A 15,349-nucleotide genomic window follows, 5' to 3' on the forward strand; every position below is an offset into this window, starting at 1 on the left:
CCATGGTTGAGAGAATAGGAAAAATATGTTCTGAACTTAGAACTGTCTATTCAAAATCTGGTCAGTTTCATTTATAGTCTCTGCTGATCATAATAATCAGGGCAATAGTTTTGTAACATGGAGCCAGTTGGCCTGGCTACAACCAATAGTTTCACAATGACTGCCAAGGAGCCATCATGGATGGCTTGAGGTCTCACAGACACTGTATGTAGAATCTCTGCAGATCTACTTTCATAATTTTTTATTTGTTCTTCAAGCCATTGAGAAACCTTTTTTTTTTGCCCCTTTATTTTGAAAATGAACTACACATTTTCCTTACTTTTTTTGTTTTTGAAACCTGCCATAGAAATTGCATAGAAGCCCTGAAGTTATAGTATTCTGAAAATAAGGATGGTTTTGACAACAGTAGAAGAGTTGCTGGAACCTTAACTTTGGGATCTTGGCTAAGACTAGGTGACCCTGGAGAAGGGCAGGCAGAAAGGGAGGACAACACTATGAGTTGATTACTTTTAGCAAAATATTTCCATATGTACCTGATTGGTGGTCATACTAACAAACTTTCCACTTGAAATTGTTCCTAGGACTATGAAATTCAAGTGGTTGTGGTGATAATCTCAACTCTGAAAGTGTAGAAGGCACTAGCTTTGTGAATGTTAAGATTGACAGTAGTCATTTACTACTAAATGGAGTCCAAGTCAAGAATGAGTTGATGCTTATTTCACCTCATTTTCAAATTTAGGATTGAAAAAGGTTACTTAAAAGGGTCTAACAATGGAAAATAAAGTAGAAAGGTATCTACTTCCAAAACTCAGTTTCTTAAAAGTTAGTTTCCACAACTGGGCAAGATGGATACCACCTCTGAAAGAAAGACCATCTTCTAATTGACATCTCACTTTTTGATGCAGCTTCTTCCCCCCGGACTTCATAGTGTTTAGAAAGAAGTTAAAAACAAGCTGATGATTTTTTATTAGGGTGCTGTGTATATATAGCAAGAGAGGCACATTGAAGGAGTATCAAATAGTAGAGCAAAGCTTTCCATGTGACCAGGACTGGAAGTTGAATTCTATGTCTGTCATATAGTACATATGTGACCTTGGGCAGATTGTGAGAATCCAATGCTCAATCTATTTTCTTTTCATTTCTTTTTTTTTACTTTCTTTCTCCTTCCCTCCCTCCTTCCTTTCTGAAAATAAAATAAAGTAGCCACCTGATCTCAAGGAACTTATAGAAGAGGTAGACAAATGAACCATTAAGAACTAAAAGTAGTGATTGCTAGGGTAGAAAAATGTACAGGGTGCCATGGGGATTGATAAAGGGGAAGTTGAGAGGTCAGTGCAGTCTTAAAAGAGATTTGAGATTTGGAAGGCCATGAGGCATAGGGACAGGGATTCTAGACAGAAGTCAGGTCATAGAAGGTCATGTGTACATGCTTGGGGTTGGACAACCTTGACAAGAAGTACCAGGAAAGGTTTTAAGGATGGGGGAGGGGATTGTACAAATTGAATTTTAGTTTTTAAATTTTATTTAGTTTCTGATGGAACCTTGTGCATGCTAAGTGAATGTTCTACCACTGAACTACATCCCCAGCCCACAAGTAGGATTTTAGATAGAGAAATTGAGCTTCACTGTGGGTGATGGATAGGAACAGATGAGACCTTTGTAGGGGAGGTTGGTACATACAAGAAGCACCCCAAGTGAGAAAGGATACAATATCTAAACATCATCACAGGTGTAAAGATAAGGGATGAGTCTGCAGGGACGGACTTGCTTAGGTGTGCCCAGGACATTCTTGGATTTAGCACTGAAAATTTCATGTCTTATTTTGCCTGGATTGTACTGGTTTTGAAAACACTGCAAGTCCACGTTCCAGAAAACTTTTCAGTTCTCGGCAAAGTATGATTGATGGCTGATAATACTACTTGAATGAAGATTAGGCTTTGAAGGAAGACAGGAGTATAGTGAATAAAAGCACTAATCCAAGTAACATTCAAAAAGTAAATCAATCAGACCCAGTGCCTCATATATGCTAGGTAAACACTGTATCACACTACCACTGAGCTATATTCCCAGCCACTACCACCCCATGTATATGGAGTATGTGTGTGTGTGTGTGTGTGTGAGAGAGAGAGAGAGAGAGAGAGAGAGAGAGAGAGAGAGAGAGAGAGAGATTGTGGCATTGTCCTTTATTCTGTAATTTTGATTGATTTGAAATCCCAATCTTAAAAAATAGCAGTGCAAAGCAATCTTTTAGTAGTTCTGTCTTTGTTGGTACAGTAAAATGGAAATGTCGCAGTATTTTATGTTGTACATTGCAGAGTAGAAGAAATCTGCTTATCCAAAATATAGATATTAGTGTTTGTAATTTTTAGGTTGTTCTTGGTAGGATAGGATTAAATTTTACACTCTTATCTCCCAGAAGTGGTCCATTCATTTTGACATTAATGTTTCATGATCCCTGGAAGCTTGCTGGATTTGATTCTCCAAACATGTCAAAATTTAAAAAATTTCAGGCTACCATTCTTACGAGAAATAAATTTTAAATGATACCATTTAGAGAAAGCCAGGGGAGAAATAAAAGTAGCCAGTCAGCTCATTTTAAGATTTTCAACTAGATATTTGATATTTATGTTGTTTTTTTTAATTCCTGGATGGTGAGTAACATTCCTTGATTCTTTTCCAAACCAGATTGATCGTGCAAGCCACGGATAAAGGGCTGCCCAGGCTTTCTGATACAACTATGATCGAGATTCGAGTGATTGATATAAATGACAATGCTCCAGTTTTTGTCCCCTCTGAAGCAGTAGAAATTGCAGAAAGTAAGTGTGGCAATTTGGTGTGGTGGTTTTGATTTACTTATATCATTTATCATTTCTTTCAGCCAGACACTATGTTAAGTATGAGTGCGAGCCCTGCACAGCCATGCAAGCTTGGAAATTTTTATCTTACTTTTATAGCATTAAAAATGAATGGTTAAATATCAAATGTTAAATATCAAATGTCAAAGGAGTTAACTGTTAAAACTGGGATTTGTATTCAGATTAGCAAGAGGCTGAGCCCCCTCTGCCAACTGCCATTCCATATAATATCTGTTTATGTGCAGACTTGCCTTAAAAATTAAACTTTTCTGAAGAAGCAGGGTTTTTTTGGCTGCGGAAACAGTGAATCTTCTCTGAGAAGAAGCGATGTTCTTAGACTCCTAGCTTCGTCAATCTTTGCAAGATACTAATGACAATTAATGAAATAAGTTGGATGTTGGTTGAACAAAGTCATCGTTTTCCTCCCTAAGTCCCCTAGACTTCAATAGTTGCATCACACTAATGGTGGATGTTGAAAATATAAAGTTTTTTTGTGATAGATGGATTAATCTTAATTGTTTGGGTATGTGAGTTATACAATGATTGCACAGTTTATGAACCCAAAATTACACATGCTCATTCACTACACTGGTGAAATCCAACCCAACTTTTTATAGTTGAAGTTGAAAATACTGGTGGCTTATCACTTGCCTCTCTGCTCGCTCTCTCTCTCTCTCTCTCTCTCTCTCTCTCTCTCTCTCTCTTTCTTTCTCCTTCTCCCTCTCTCCTGGGGATTGAATCCAGAGCCTCACATCTTCTAAGCAAGACCTCTACCCTTGAGCTACATAGGCAGCTGCTTGTTTTCACTCTTAATACCAAACTCATTTCTAAAACGTCCTTACCATTTTATTATGCTCACTTTCCAAACAAATCATAAGCACCACCTCTCACAGAGGGATATATTCCAGAAATCTCTATGTCTAGGGATGCCCCCAAATGTTAAATTCCATAAATAAGAACATTTTCCAGTTTTGCCTCTCACCTATTTATTTTCATTTGATTTTATGGAAAATCAAATGTTCGTGTTCGTAAGCACTTGCATTAGTGTTAAAATGTGCCCAGAATAAATATATCACAAGAACAAACTGCATAAATCAAAATGTACTGAATGGGGTGAGGTGTGGTTGGTGCACATCAAGAATGCTCAAGCTTCAAACTGAAAATTATGAGCCTCATATACAGTGGAACCATTCTGAGCATCTTGGCATACTCTTTCCACCAGCACCATACCTACAGCCTAGTAACAAAGTCCCTTTCATGGACAATTTAGGCTGCAGAACACATGTGGTATGTGAGACATTGAGCATGTCATCTATTTTGTAATTTTTTTTAGTGACTAATATTAGAAATTTGTTTTCATCACTAGCACTATATAAATTTTGTCTTTCTATCATCTTGATAATTTTGAAAATCAGATTTAAGAGAAAGAAGCAGTGCAACTCTGAAAGAAATAATTTTGCCAAATAAATACAAAGGAATGAGTAGCTAACTCTTATATCTGTACCCAATTTTTTTTTATTAAAACCTGGCTTTTCTTTTCAAAATTTTATGCTTGGCATTAATATTTTGAGTAATGTTTTTCCTACTCACATCCACATGAATATGATTTTGATACAGAAACTACACAGTACAGATATATGCTTAGAATGTTCCTTGACCCCAGAGTGATGTTATAAGTATATAATTTAAAAAAACTGTAATGTGAAAAATTGAATATACTCTACTTTCTTAATTTCCTACTCCGTGGTAAATTTTCAGTTTTATTGGGCTCATAAATCCTTCCGAGTTTTTGTTTAGTTCATAAGGAGCTTTGTATGAGAAAACATGCCAAAAAAGAGCAAATCATGTTGATTTACAATGAGACACTTGGCTTATACTCTTGAAAAAATTGTTTTCAAAGGATGAATGTTAATGGAGGTTGACACTGGTCATGATTATTTCAGATTCTTTGCCTGGTGTAATTGTGTCTCGGGTATCAGTTCATGATGCGGATTTGAATCCAGCTTTCATCTTCAGTTTCACAAAAGACAGTAACCCTGGAGCCAAATTTGCCATTGATCAGAACACTGGGAGAGTGGTATTGATAAAAACATTGGATTTTGAAGAAGCTTCTGAATACAAGTTGTTCGTTCAAATTTCTGATTCAGTGTACCACACAGAGGGATCCCTCACCATCTCTGTGTTGGATGTCAACGACAACCCACCAGTGTTTTCTCAAGATTTCTATCAGGTAAAGAGCTTGAAGAAACGTAAGCTTTCCATTGCTGGCCCACTAAGATAATATTTATTCTGGTTTTGGGTACCTGATTTAATGCCACAGGTTTTATATTGTGGAAACTATAAGTAATTATGGAATTGAATGTCTCGTTCACTTCAATTCATAAACTATGTAGGTCATCATTTTTTTAAGTTTTTTTGTGAAGTTGGAGTCCGGTTGTTCAGAACAATTGGAACTTGCTTCGTATTTGCAAAGCCACAGATAAAACGAGGGAGTTTGGATTATCTGCATTTAATTTGGAAAATTTTTTTCTTCCTTAGGCATATTTTTGGAATATACTAATTAATATCTTAAAACAAATTAGGTACAAATCTATAAGGTGGAAATTTTAGTATTTAGAGCATAGTATCTATTTAAAGAAGTTAGAGCAACAATAGTATTCAACTAATCATTTGGAAATGAACTCCAGGACTTTTGAGTATAGCAAATGTAAGATTTAAAGGTCAACACAGGAGGAAAACTAAACTATAGAGGTTTATTTAAATTATACAATGTGTATGATATAATAATATAACAGTGACTGTATTAACAATATTCAACACACAGAAATAATTTAGAAAAAAAAAATTCATAAGAAAAATCAAAACTGAATAAAATTTTAAACTTTTTCTTTTCTCTTTCCAGGAACTGAAAACATGTTTCTTTTCTTTTCTTTTTTACCTTTTTTGCAGTGTTGACAATTCCACCCAGGGTCTCACACATGCTAGGCCAGTGCTCTACCACTGAGCTATTCCCTGGCCTAATATTTTTAATGTGTCACCTTCATAAATCGATGTATCTAAGAGAGTCATGTTGAATTGTATGATTTCCATAAGCAAAATAGACAAAATGACCTTATGTTCTGGCCCTGGTCATTAATGTGCCTTTAGCCTTTAAACACAATGTCCTTTTTCCTCTCTTGTGCTTAGGTCACAGTTCCTGAATTGGTTCCTCTGGGGTACTCAGTGTTGACTGTGTCAGCCTCGGACTTAGAAGGCAATGAGACCATTTCTTATAGAATCCTTTCCTCTTCTAAGGAATTTGCCATTGATCCCATGAATGGTGAGTGGTTTCTAGTGACTTTAGAGCTCACGGTTTGAGTTACAGGGTGGAATCATGAAGTAATACTTTCCAGATGCTCCTTCAATAGCCCCCTATCTCTACCCCCTGCAATTATAGGCACCACCTTCTTCTTTATCTTCATTTCAAACACTGCAATAGCAAGCACCAGTGTTATTTCTCTTCTCAAACATCTCAGTGACTGAGAAGCAGAAGGCATTGGTTAAGTGCTGGTAAATACTCAGAAATTTAGACCCCCAAGATAGTACACCCCCAGTTTCATGCATCTATCCAAGCACAATTCAGGCCATTTATCCTGGGATTCAACAATAATCAAAATGATGTTGAGAGGATTAAGTCAGTGCTAAGGACTTCACGTTACTAGAGTCTGAAGTCTTTTACTCAAACCAAGTACAAAAATATTCAGTAATAGCTTCATTTGTTCAATAAGTACAAGAAGAGTGAAAAAGGAAAATAATTTAAGTATCCATTTCTACTAAACAGAAACCATGGTGATGTGATGTTCTACTTTATTTGATGTCTTTTAAGTCTCTTTGTAGTTTTATCTAAGAACTAGACATTCGTGAATGCGTTTGAAAATGAATTCATGCAGGTTATTCCAGATTTGAACAGGTAAGTGGAGTACAGAGAAAGTTTAACAGTGAGTGGACATTAAGAGCTAAATTTTATAAAAATGAATATTATCAGCAAAGTAATGTCCTAGAACACTTTAGAAAAGAACAAAAATTAGGACACATCACACTGTGCGTTCCGACCTCTACCCACCATTTTGCATTATTTCTGCAAGAGAGAGCTGACTTAAAAATTAACCTCAGGATGCCTGAAAGGAGAATTTGGTCCCAAAATATCAGAATGAGGTCCCCAGGGTGTTGTAAGAAAAATAGGTGATGTTACCACATAGTCTGTTCATGAATGAGTAATGTATGCATATAAACATGTCTGGAATTTGGTGCCTGCTCCCCTGCCATGATGTCAGATCCTGGCAATTGCTGCCCTGGACACTGGCAAATTGAATTCACCTTTCCTGTTGATCAGAATGTTTTTAAAACTTTAAGTCTAATCAAGTCAATTCAGTCCATGGTGTGACTCTAATTGAAATGTGGCTTTTTTTTTTTTCTTTCCCCGGCCACATTTTTATTGGCGCGTTACATCACACATATTGATGGGATTTGTGAATACATATTAATAGATATACACAATATGACAATATACTTGGGCCAATATCAATCCCCAGCATTTCCCCCCAGTATATTTTTTAATTTGTTTTTTTTTAGATATATATGACAGTGGAGTGAATTTTGGCATATCATACATACATGGAATATAACTTTCATTCTTGTGGTTGTGCATGATGTAGAGTTACAGTGGTCATTTATTCATATATGAACACAGAAAAGTTTTGTCCAATTCAGTCTACTGTCCCATCCCTCCTCCCTTCCCTTCATTCTCCTTTGTCTAATCCAATGAACTTCTATACTTCCCCTCCCATGTTGCTGTTAGCATCTATATATCACAGAGAACATTTGGCTTTGGGTCTTTGGGGATTGGCTCATTGCAATTAGCATGATAGTCTCCAGTTCCATCCATTTACCTGTAAATGCCATAAATTTATTCTTCTGTGTAGCTGAGTAATATTCCATTGAGTATCTATACCACATCTTCTTCATCCATTCATCTGTTGAAGGCACCTAGGTTTGTTCCATAGCTTAACTATTGTGAATTGAGCAGCTATAATGATGTAGCTGCATCACTGTAGTAAGCTGATTTAAAATCCTTTAGGAAAATGTCATTATTCAGTATTCTTCTTCAGTGATCATACTTAAAACACATTTATCTTAGAAAAATGTTGTTCCATCCATATTCATAAAAATTATTTCTGTATTTAATATAGTAAGTCTTAAATATATATTTTATCAGTAAGGGAAAAATTCACTTGCTGAATGAACCATGAGCTTTAGGAAAAGTATATCTAAAAATGTATATCTATAATTATAATATTAAGGAACAGTTATAATTCCATAAAATTATCATTTTTACTGCTTTCATTGGACTAGGGTGAGTGTCAACCAGTATTTCCAGAATAAGTATCTTTATGCCAGAATATCTCTATACATTTGTTTATGGCTCATAGAATAGGGAATAAATTTTACAAACAAGAATATATTTTCTTGAAATATGGTATACATACAAATGGAGTTTCACTTGCCATAAAGAAGAATGAAATTATGGCATTTGCTGATAATGGATGGAAATGAGGAGCATCATGCTAAATGAAATCAACCAGACCTAGAAAACCGAGGATCAAATGTTTTTTCTCACATTCAGGAGCTAGGTCAAAGTAAGGGGGAAAAGAGAGGACAGTGGGATATCATAAGAAGAGAGGGAAGATCCGTAGAAAAGAAGAAAAGTGAGGGGGAAGGAGGCAGGACAGAAAAGGAAGGAAATGCAGAATGATTTTGATAAAATCATGCTATGTGCATGTATAAATATATCAGAGTGACTTCTACTTTTATGTATAATCTATAAAGCATCAATTAAAAATAAATAGAAGGAAGACCAGTGGAGTAGGGGGCAAGAGTAAGGGGGGAAAAAGGGAGGGAAGGAGGAGGCACTGGGGACTGATATGGATCAAATTAAATTTCGTGCATATATGATATGTCAAAATGAACCCAACTATTATGTATGACTATAATGCACTCATAAAACCATATTTGTCTTTTAAAAGCAGTTATAGAACAACTTACTACAGAAGAGTAAGATTCAGAAAAAAGAATCGTAGTGAAGGCAATCTCAAGAAGCACACATATAGAATTTTTATGTCATTAAAATTATTTCTGAATCTTATAAAATAAAAATTATTTCTGAATCTTAACTGTATTTTTATAAAGTTTATAACATTATATAAATATAATAATTTTAATTTCTATCTGTACTTTGTTATTGTTTACACATCTGACAAAGAACTAAACACATTTAGATACTCAGTAAGCATCTGCTGACTACACTGGCCATGAACATTTCACTTCACAATACTGATATGCTCTGCCTTGTTTTTCAGGAACAATATTTACTACCAGCCCTATATTACTTCTGGATAAAATATCAACAATTCGATTTCTTGTGGAAGCCAGCGATGGTGGAATTCCTGACCTGAGGGCTCTTACGTTAGTGGAGATAAAAATACAAGATGTGAATAACCATGCCCCGGAGTTTATAGTCGAGTACCATAACCTTAGTTTGACTGAAGATGCTCTGATCGGAAGCACACTCATGACTCTTTCAACCATTGACCTTGATTGGACCTATGAAAACACACAAGTTGAATATTCCATCATCAGCGGTAATTCACAGAACAACTTCCATGTGGAAACTAGTTTCATTCATTCAGAATATCCTTCGAAGCAAGCTGGTTATCTTGTGTTGCTTCGCAATCTAGACAGAGAAGCAAGTGCCAGCCACGAGCTTGTCATTCTAGCCTCTGACCATGGTTGCCCTCCTATGAGTTCCACAACTGTTGTATACATACAAGTGCTTGATGTCGACGACAACCCACCCAAATTCAGCAGTCTGAAATATCATGCCCACGTCAAGGAAAGCACGCCGCTAGGGAGCCACATCACTGTTGTCTCAGCAAGTGACTGTGATGTGGGTTCACGTGCAGAAATCGTCTACCACATAATCTCTGGAAATGAGAAAGAGCATTTTCACTTGGAAGAAAAATCAGGAGTCCTTTATTTGATTAAGCCTCTGGATTATGAAGAAACAGTAACATTCACTTTAACTGTCCAAGCTTCAGATGAAGAAAAGAAGCACTTTTCTTTTGCAGTCGTGTCTATCAGTGTCTTAGACGATAACGATCATGTGCCTCAGTTTATGTCCCCAAACATGAATTGTGTTGTTCCTGAGAATCTCCCTATTTTCTCCACCATATGTTCTATAAATGCTTTGGATTTTGATGCTGGTCCTTATGGAGAATTGACCTACTCTATTTTATCACCTTGTTTTGTCACTCATGGAATGCCTCCTGATCAGGACCTTTTCATCATTGACCCTTTAACAGGAGATATTCGTGCTAAGCAAATCCTTGACTATGAAAATGTCAGTAAGTACTGCCTCACAGTTCAGGCCAAAGACAAAGGTGGATCAACAGCCTCCTTAATGTTGTGGGTGGACATTGAAGGGATAGATGAATTTGAACCCATTTTCACTCAAGATGAATATTTTTTCAACCACCTAGAAAAGAATCAAGGAAGGCAGTTGATTGGAAGAGTGGAAGCCTCAGATGCAGACGCTGGTACCGACGGAGTCATTCTTTACTCCCTTGGAACTCCATCTCCTTTCTTTGCCATAAATGAAACAAATGGAAATGTTTATTGGATTAGAGGCACTCCCCTCATACAAAGTCAAGTCATCAGAGAACACACCTTTGAAATGAAAGTCATCGCCCATAGCCCCAAACCCGACTCCAAGTTCGCGTCTTGCACCGTGTTTGTAAACGTGTCTTTGTCCTCTGATGGAAAACATGCAGCGATATCTGCTGACAGCTTTTTGATCAGCCTCACAGTCTCCTTTTTAGTGTTTCTGTCACTCATCGGCATTCTCCTTGTACTGATACTAAGACACAAACAGAAAGACACACGACCCAACTGTGAGGAGAAGAAAGCATCGTCGTCCTTAGGTAGCAATTTGAGTCTGACCAGGGAGGCCGGCATGCTCCGGGGCTTCCAGAAAACCAGCAAGTGCCATCAAGAGGTACCTGTGCAAGCCGTGCCTGAGTGGTTGAGCTTACTAAGCATCATGGAGAAGGACATGATCAACCTGTACAGGCACTCAAACTCCAGCGGCCACTGTTCTGTGGAAGGAGAAACTGCAGAAGATAAAGAAATCCAGAGGATAAATGAGCATCCTTATAGAAAGGACTCGGACTCGGCGTTGAGTGATCGGGGGTCCAGGGTGCCTGACTCGGGAATCCCCCGGGACTCAGACCAGCTCTCCTGCCTGTCTGGGGAAACAGATGTGATGGCCACGGTCGAAGCTGCAGAAGCCAGCCAGACGTTTGAGGACAGAGATGGTGGGGAAAGCTGCAGCACCCTCTATGTTCAAAATACGGGGTCACCCCAGCCACTTCAGAAGAGAGAGGTGAAAGAGGGTGTCCTGGCTGACGTCAGGAAAGAGTCTATCTTTATGTCAAGTGATCAGGAAGCAAGATGTGCAGCTTTTCCAACTCAGATAACCTTCAATCATGATCTGAGAGGCAGCTCCACCTGGGATTATCTGCTCAGTTGGGAACCCAAGTTCCAACCTCTTGCCTCAGTGTTTAATGATATTGCAAAACTAAAGGACAAGAATTTACATCTGCCTGGCATCCCAAAAGAGAAGTCTTTTGTTTTCCCACCGCCTTTGATAACAGCAGTAGCCCAGCCTGGGATTAAAGCAGTTCCACCAAGAATGCCAGCTATAGCCCCAGGTCAGGTCATTCAGAAATACCCACGCTCCCCAATTCTCTGCCACCCCGGTTCTCTCTCGGAAGCCATGGCTCCTAGCTTTTCTCCATCTCTCTCCCTACTGGCCGTGCAGACTCCTGGCAGGTCGCCCCTATTGTCAGATGGGGAGTTATTAGGACCACACCTCCGTGGTGCAACCCCTGAACTGAAAGCTGAAGATGAAGTTCAAATATAAAACCATGGCTGTGCCAAATACCCGCTGACCACCAGTCACAAATGGCTGGGCAAAACATTCCCAAGCAAACTCCTCAAGATTGGGTTCATTCTTATCTAAAAGTGAGGGATCTAATTTAGCCAGGGTTTTTTAAAATATCCCCCATTCAAGTTTCTCAAATTTCTTCCAGCCTTAATGAGGAGTTATTTCCTCTTTTAAACTTTATATTTTGCTCTCAGGACTCACGTTTGAATATATCAAATAGTGTGTATTCTGTCGTACCTGGTTTTCTGTGTGATTAGATTTCCAAAAAACATAGTGAACTTTGCTGCCTGCCAAAATGTTTCTATGGAAATAAACGGAAATAAAGTAGAGGGCACTCTGGTCAGATTGCTGCTGATTACACTGCTAATCTAAAGCAAGTAATGTCTGAATGGGGAATGAGTTTAGAAAAGAAAGTAATAAAAAGGGGAAATCTAGAGGAATAAACTTAAGTTTTAAAGCAAAGTGGCAGTCTGTGAATCTGATACAGTTATCCATGGATTTCTCCACTTTGCCCATATACCAGCCTTGTGGAGTTTAGCTATAATTTGAATTTCAAAGTGGTGTTTTTGGAAATCTAATGGGAAATTAAGAATGAAATTTTCATAACTATGTGTCAATAGGAAAAACAGATAACTATTCCTGTTTAAATGAACCAGAAATATATGATCTGGATAGAGGGTCAGGATGGATATTAGCAATACTTATGTGGTTAGCTGCCACCTGACACATCATCTTGGCCTTCTCTCCAAATAGAACGATGTTTTTGTTCAATACTCTGTCTTATAATAGGGTACGGGTTCAGACATGAAGATTAATTTATAATGATTTCAATTTTATTTTCTTCTAGATACAGTAACTTTGGGTATGAAATAATTTATCCATTCAATGTCTGTTTTTAAAGTCTGTGTAGATAAAATTATGTTATTAGCTAATTATAAATTTCATAGAGTAATTTAGCAATATATTTTTAAATGAATTTTTTTATATAAATGTTTCTACTCTACATGTTAAGAATGGATGTCAGAAGACTCTTCTGTTCACTCAGACTCATGTTTAGCTTTAACTGCCATTAGATGTAGCAATGTGGCAATGCGGTGAAAGTAATTCTGTTTTATACAGCCCTTGTTTCAGAAATAAGAGTAGTGTTGTACGATGCTCACATGCTTCTCTCTGATGAACCTGAGAATCCAGGGTGCATCCTGAGAATGATGATCCAGAAGTCATTCTCCCCTGGTGGGCACCATGGCGAGGTTTTTGGATAGCAGCTTAGCAATTCTAGTGAAATCTCAATGCTATCTGGTATGGTTTTCTTAGTAGTTAGGGTGGGCTTCTGCTACAGAACTAGTTCATTAAGTCTTTGTGCCTCATCTGTGAAATTATGTGAAATAATTAATTTTTCTTTACTAAGAAAGCATTGCAGGTATGGTGTTTGATATCTAGTTTTGTAAATACATAATTCTAAGTCTTCCTGTGCTGATATTTACACTATTATATGTCTTTGTTGACTCAAATCGAGAACAAGTGTATAAAAATCACATTAGAAAGTGTATGAAACATGAAAGTTTTGAACAAGCCTGGAGAAAGTCATTTAGGTATGGAAGGTTTAACAATACAGGACCAATCCACGTCTCTTCTTTTCTTCATGGAATCTGGGGAAAAAGATTTCATGACTTTCGCAAGGAAAAAAAAAAACACATCCTAATTATTTTAGTGTTTCAATATCTATTCTCTCTTTGACACTTCAAAAGATTGCTTTGAGCAAAGCAAGAAATTCTATAATTCTGGTTTTTTTCTAATTATGTGTGAAAGTTTTATTTTGCAAGAGAATTATTTCTGGAAACCAAGAACGTTTTGTTGTTTTTAATTAAACAGGTTCTCCATTTACTTATGTTTAAAGATAATTGCCCATCCAACTCTTCCCTAAGTTATTTGCCTGTGATTTATTACTGAATATGATTCTGTATTTTTTCTAGCCATTTCATAAAAACAGAAGACATGAAGTATTTAGAGCTCCTTCCCAATAGTTAGTGGATTTTTAATTGACAGCTTTATTAATACTGTAATCCAGCACCACACCACCACCAAAAAAACTGCCACAAGTAGGGTTGAGGGTAAAATGTGAACATGCTGGCTAAGTGTTTGTAATAAATCATATGTCAGCCCTTTCAACTAGAGTGCTTTTTCCTAAGTAAACAATGTAATTTGTACAGTTTTCCTTCAAGTTTAATATTAACTTGCCTCATATGTTCTGTGTTACTTTGCTGATCTCTACACCAGCTTTAGCACTCTGGAGGGGGTACAGAACTTGTTGGTGGAAAATCATATTAAGCCCCAAATTCATAAGCTATAAAATAAAAGACAGTTGTCTCTTGTGGAATTTTGGCTGCCTGAAATTCTGGACTTTCTTGTTGGCAGCCTTAAAAATACTGGTGTAAATCAGTACCAAATGGATATCAAAATTCCATGTCCTAGTAGTAATCATTGAATTGGCTTCCAAAACAGATTCCTGGGCAAATAAAGGGAAAAATGCAGTATCTTTAGGGATTTGATCATTTCACTGTTTTAAAAAATATTGAAATGTGTTATACACTACTGGCAGCTTCCACGTGTATACATTTAGTCTATAATTAATGTCCAGTTGAGACAGGATTTGTTTGTAGCACCTTTATCATCAGAGCTCTGCTTGCTATCCTTTCTAGAATTGAGAGAGATGAAAATTTATTATTAACTTTAAAGTTATTTTCATCCAAATCTACAATACTTTTGTTGTTTTTGTTTTCTTTTGCCATCTTATACATGTTTTAACTTTAAAAAGGTAAGATGTAACTCAGGATCTAAGATAATGATGATCCACTTCAAAGCAAATGAAATACATGGAATGAATATGGCCAGTGGATTCTCACATGATTTTATAGATAAGCTTGTTGGGATTTTTTTTTTAGCACGTTTTATGTGAGCTGAAATGTGCAGGGCCATCTGTTCAGTCATAGCTGAGAGAGTTAAAATAGGAGATCATTCTGTGCAAGAGGGATTTCAGGATAAGTGGAGCTACAGACGCTCTGCTTAGAACCCAAATCAGGTGTCCCAGTGTGAGCTTCTGCCCGATACAGAGATGGAGGGAGGCAAGGAAGAGAAGCAGGAAAACAAAGAATGAGGGATAGAAAAAATAGAGGATTAAATCTGGAAAGCAATAGTTTGGGACACAGAGAAATGTAAGAAGGCAGAAGCATAACGATTTATGAAAACATAATTTTAATGTACGACTTAATGACTTTTACTAAGTCACTTACCCATCACAAATTTCCTTAAAGGAATCTCTTTTCTTCCTTTCTGGTTGTCCCATATGGTTCACTCCATTGTCTTGACAATTTAGATTTATCAAGTTGTGAAACTAAAGCTAGATGACAATGACCTAAAATAGTTTGATGGCGAATAAACTTGCATTCATTTTGTC

At 37.1% G+C, this 15,349-nt stretch overlaps 1 protein-coding gene across 1 annotated transcript in view; it reads left to right on the top strand.

The window, feature by feature from the left end:
* The window catches only part of Dchs2 (dachsous cadherin-related 2), a 259,692-nt gene extending 244,343 nt beyond the window's left edge, over window positions 1-15,349 (top strand). Inside the window, exons 17-20 of the mRNA XM_046459227.2 lie at window positions 2,686-2,816; window positions 4,799-5,085; window positions 6,042-6,174; window positions 9,251-15,349. Of these exons, the coding sequence (XP_046315183.1) occupies window positions 2,686-2,816; window positions 4,799-5,085; window positions 6,042-6,174; window positions 9,251-11,871 (3,172 nt within the window). The 3' untranslated portion in view covers window positions 11,872-15,349. The remainder of the gene's footprint in view (window positions 1-2,685; window positions 2,817-4,798; window positions 5,086-6,041; window positions 6,175-9,250) is intronic.

This window comes from Marmota monax, unplaced genomic scaffold (assembly GCF_021218885.2).
Source record: "Marmota monax isolate L192 unplaced genomic scaffold, Marmota_monax_Labrador192_F-V1.1 WCK01_AAM20220418_F8-fsc00002, whole genome shotgun sequence".
NCBI lineage: Eukaryota > Metazoa > Chordata > Mammalia > Rodentia > Sciuridae > Marmota > Marmota monax.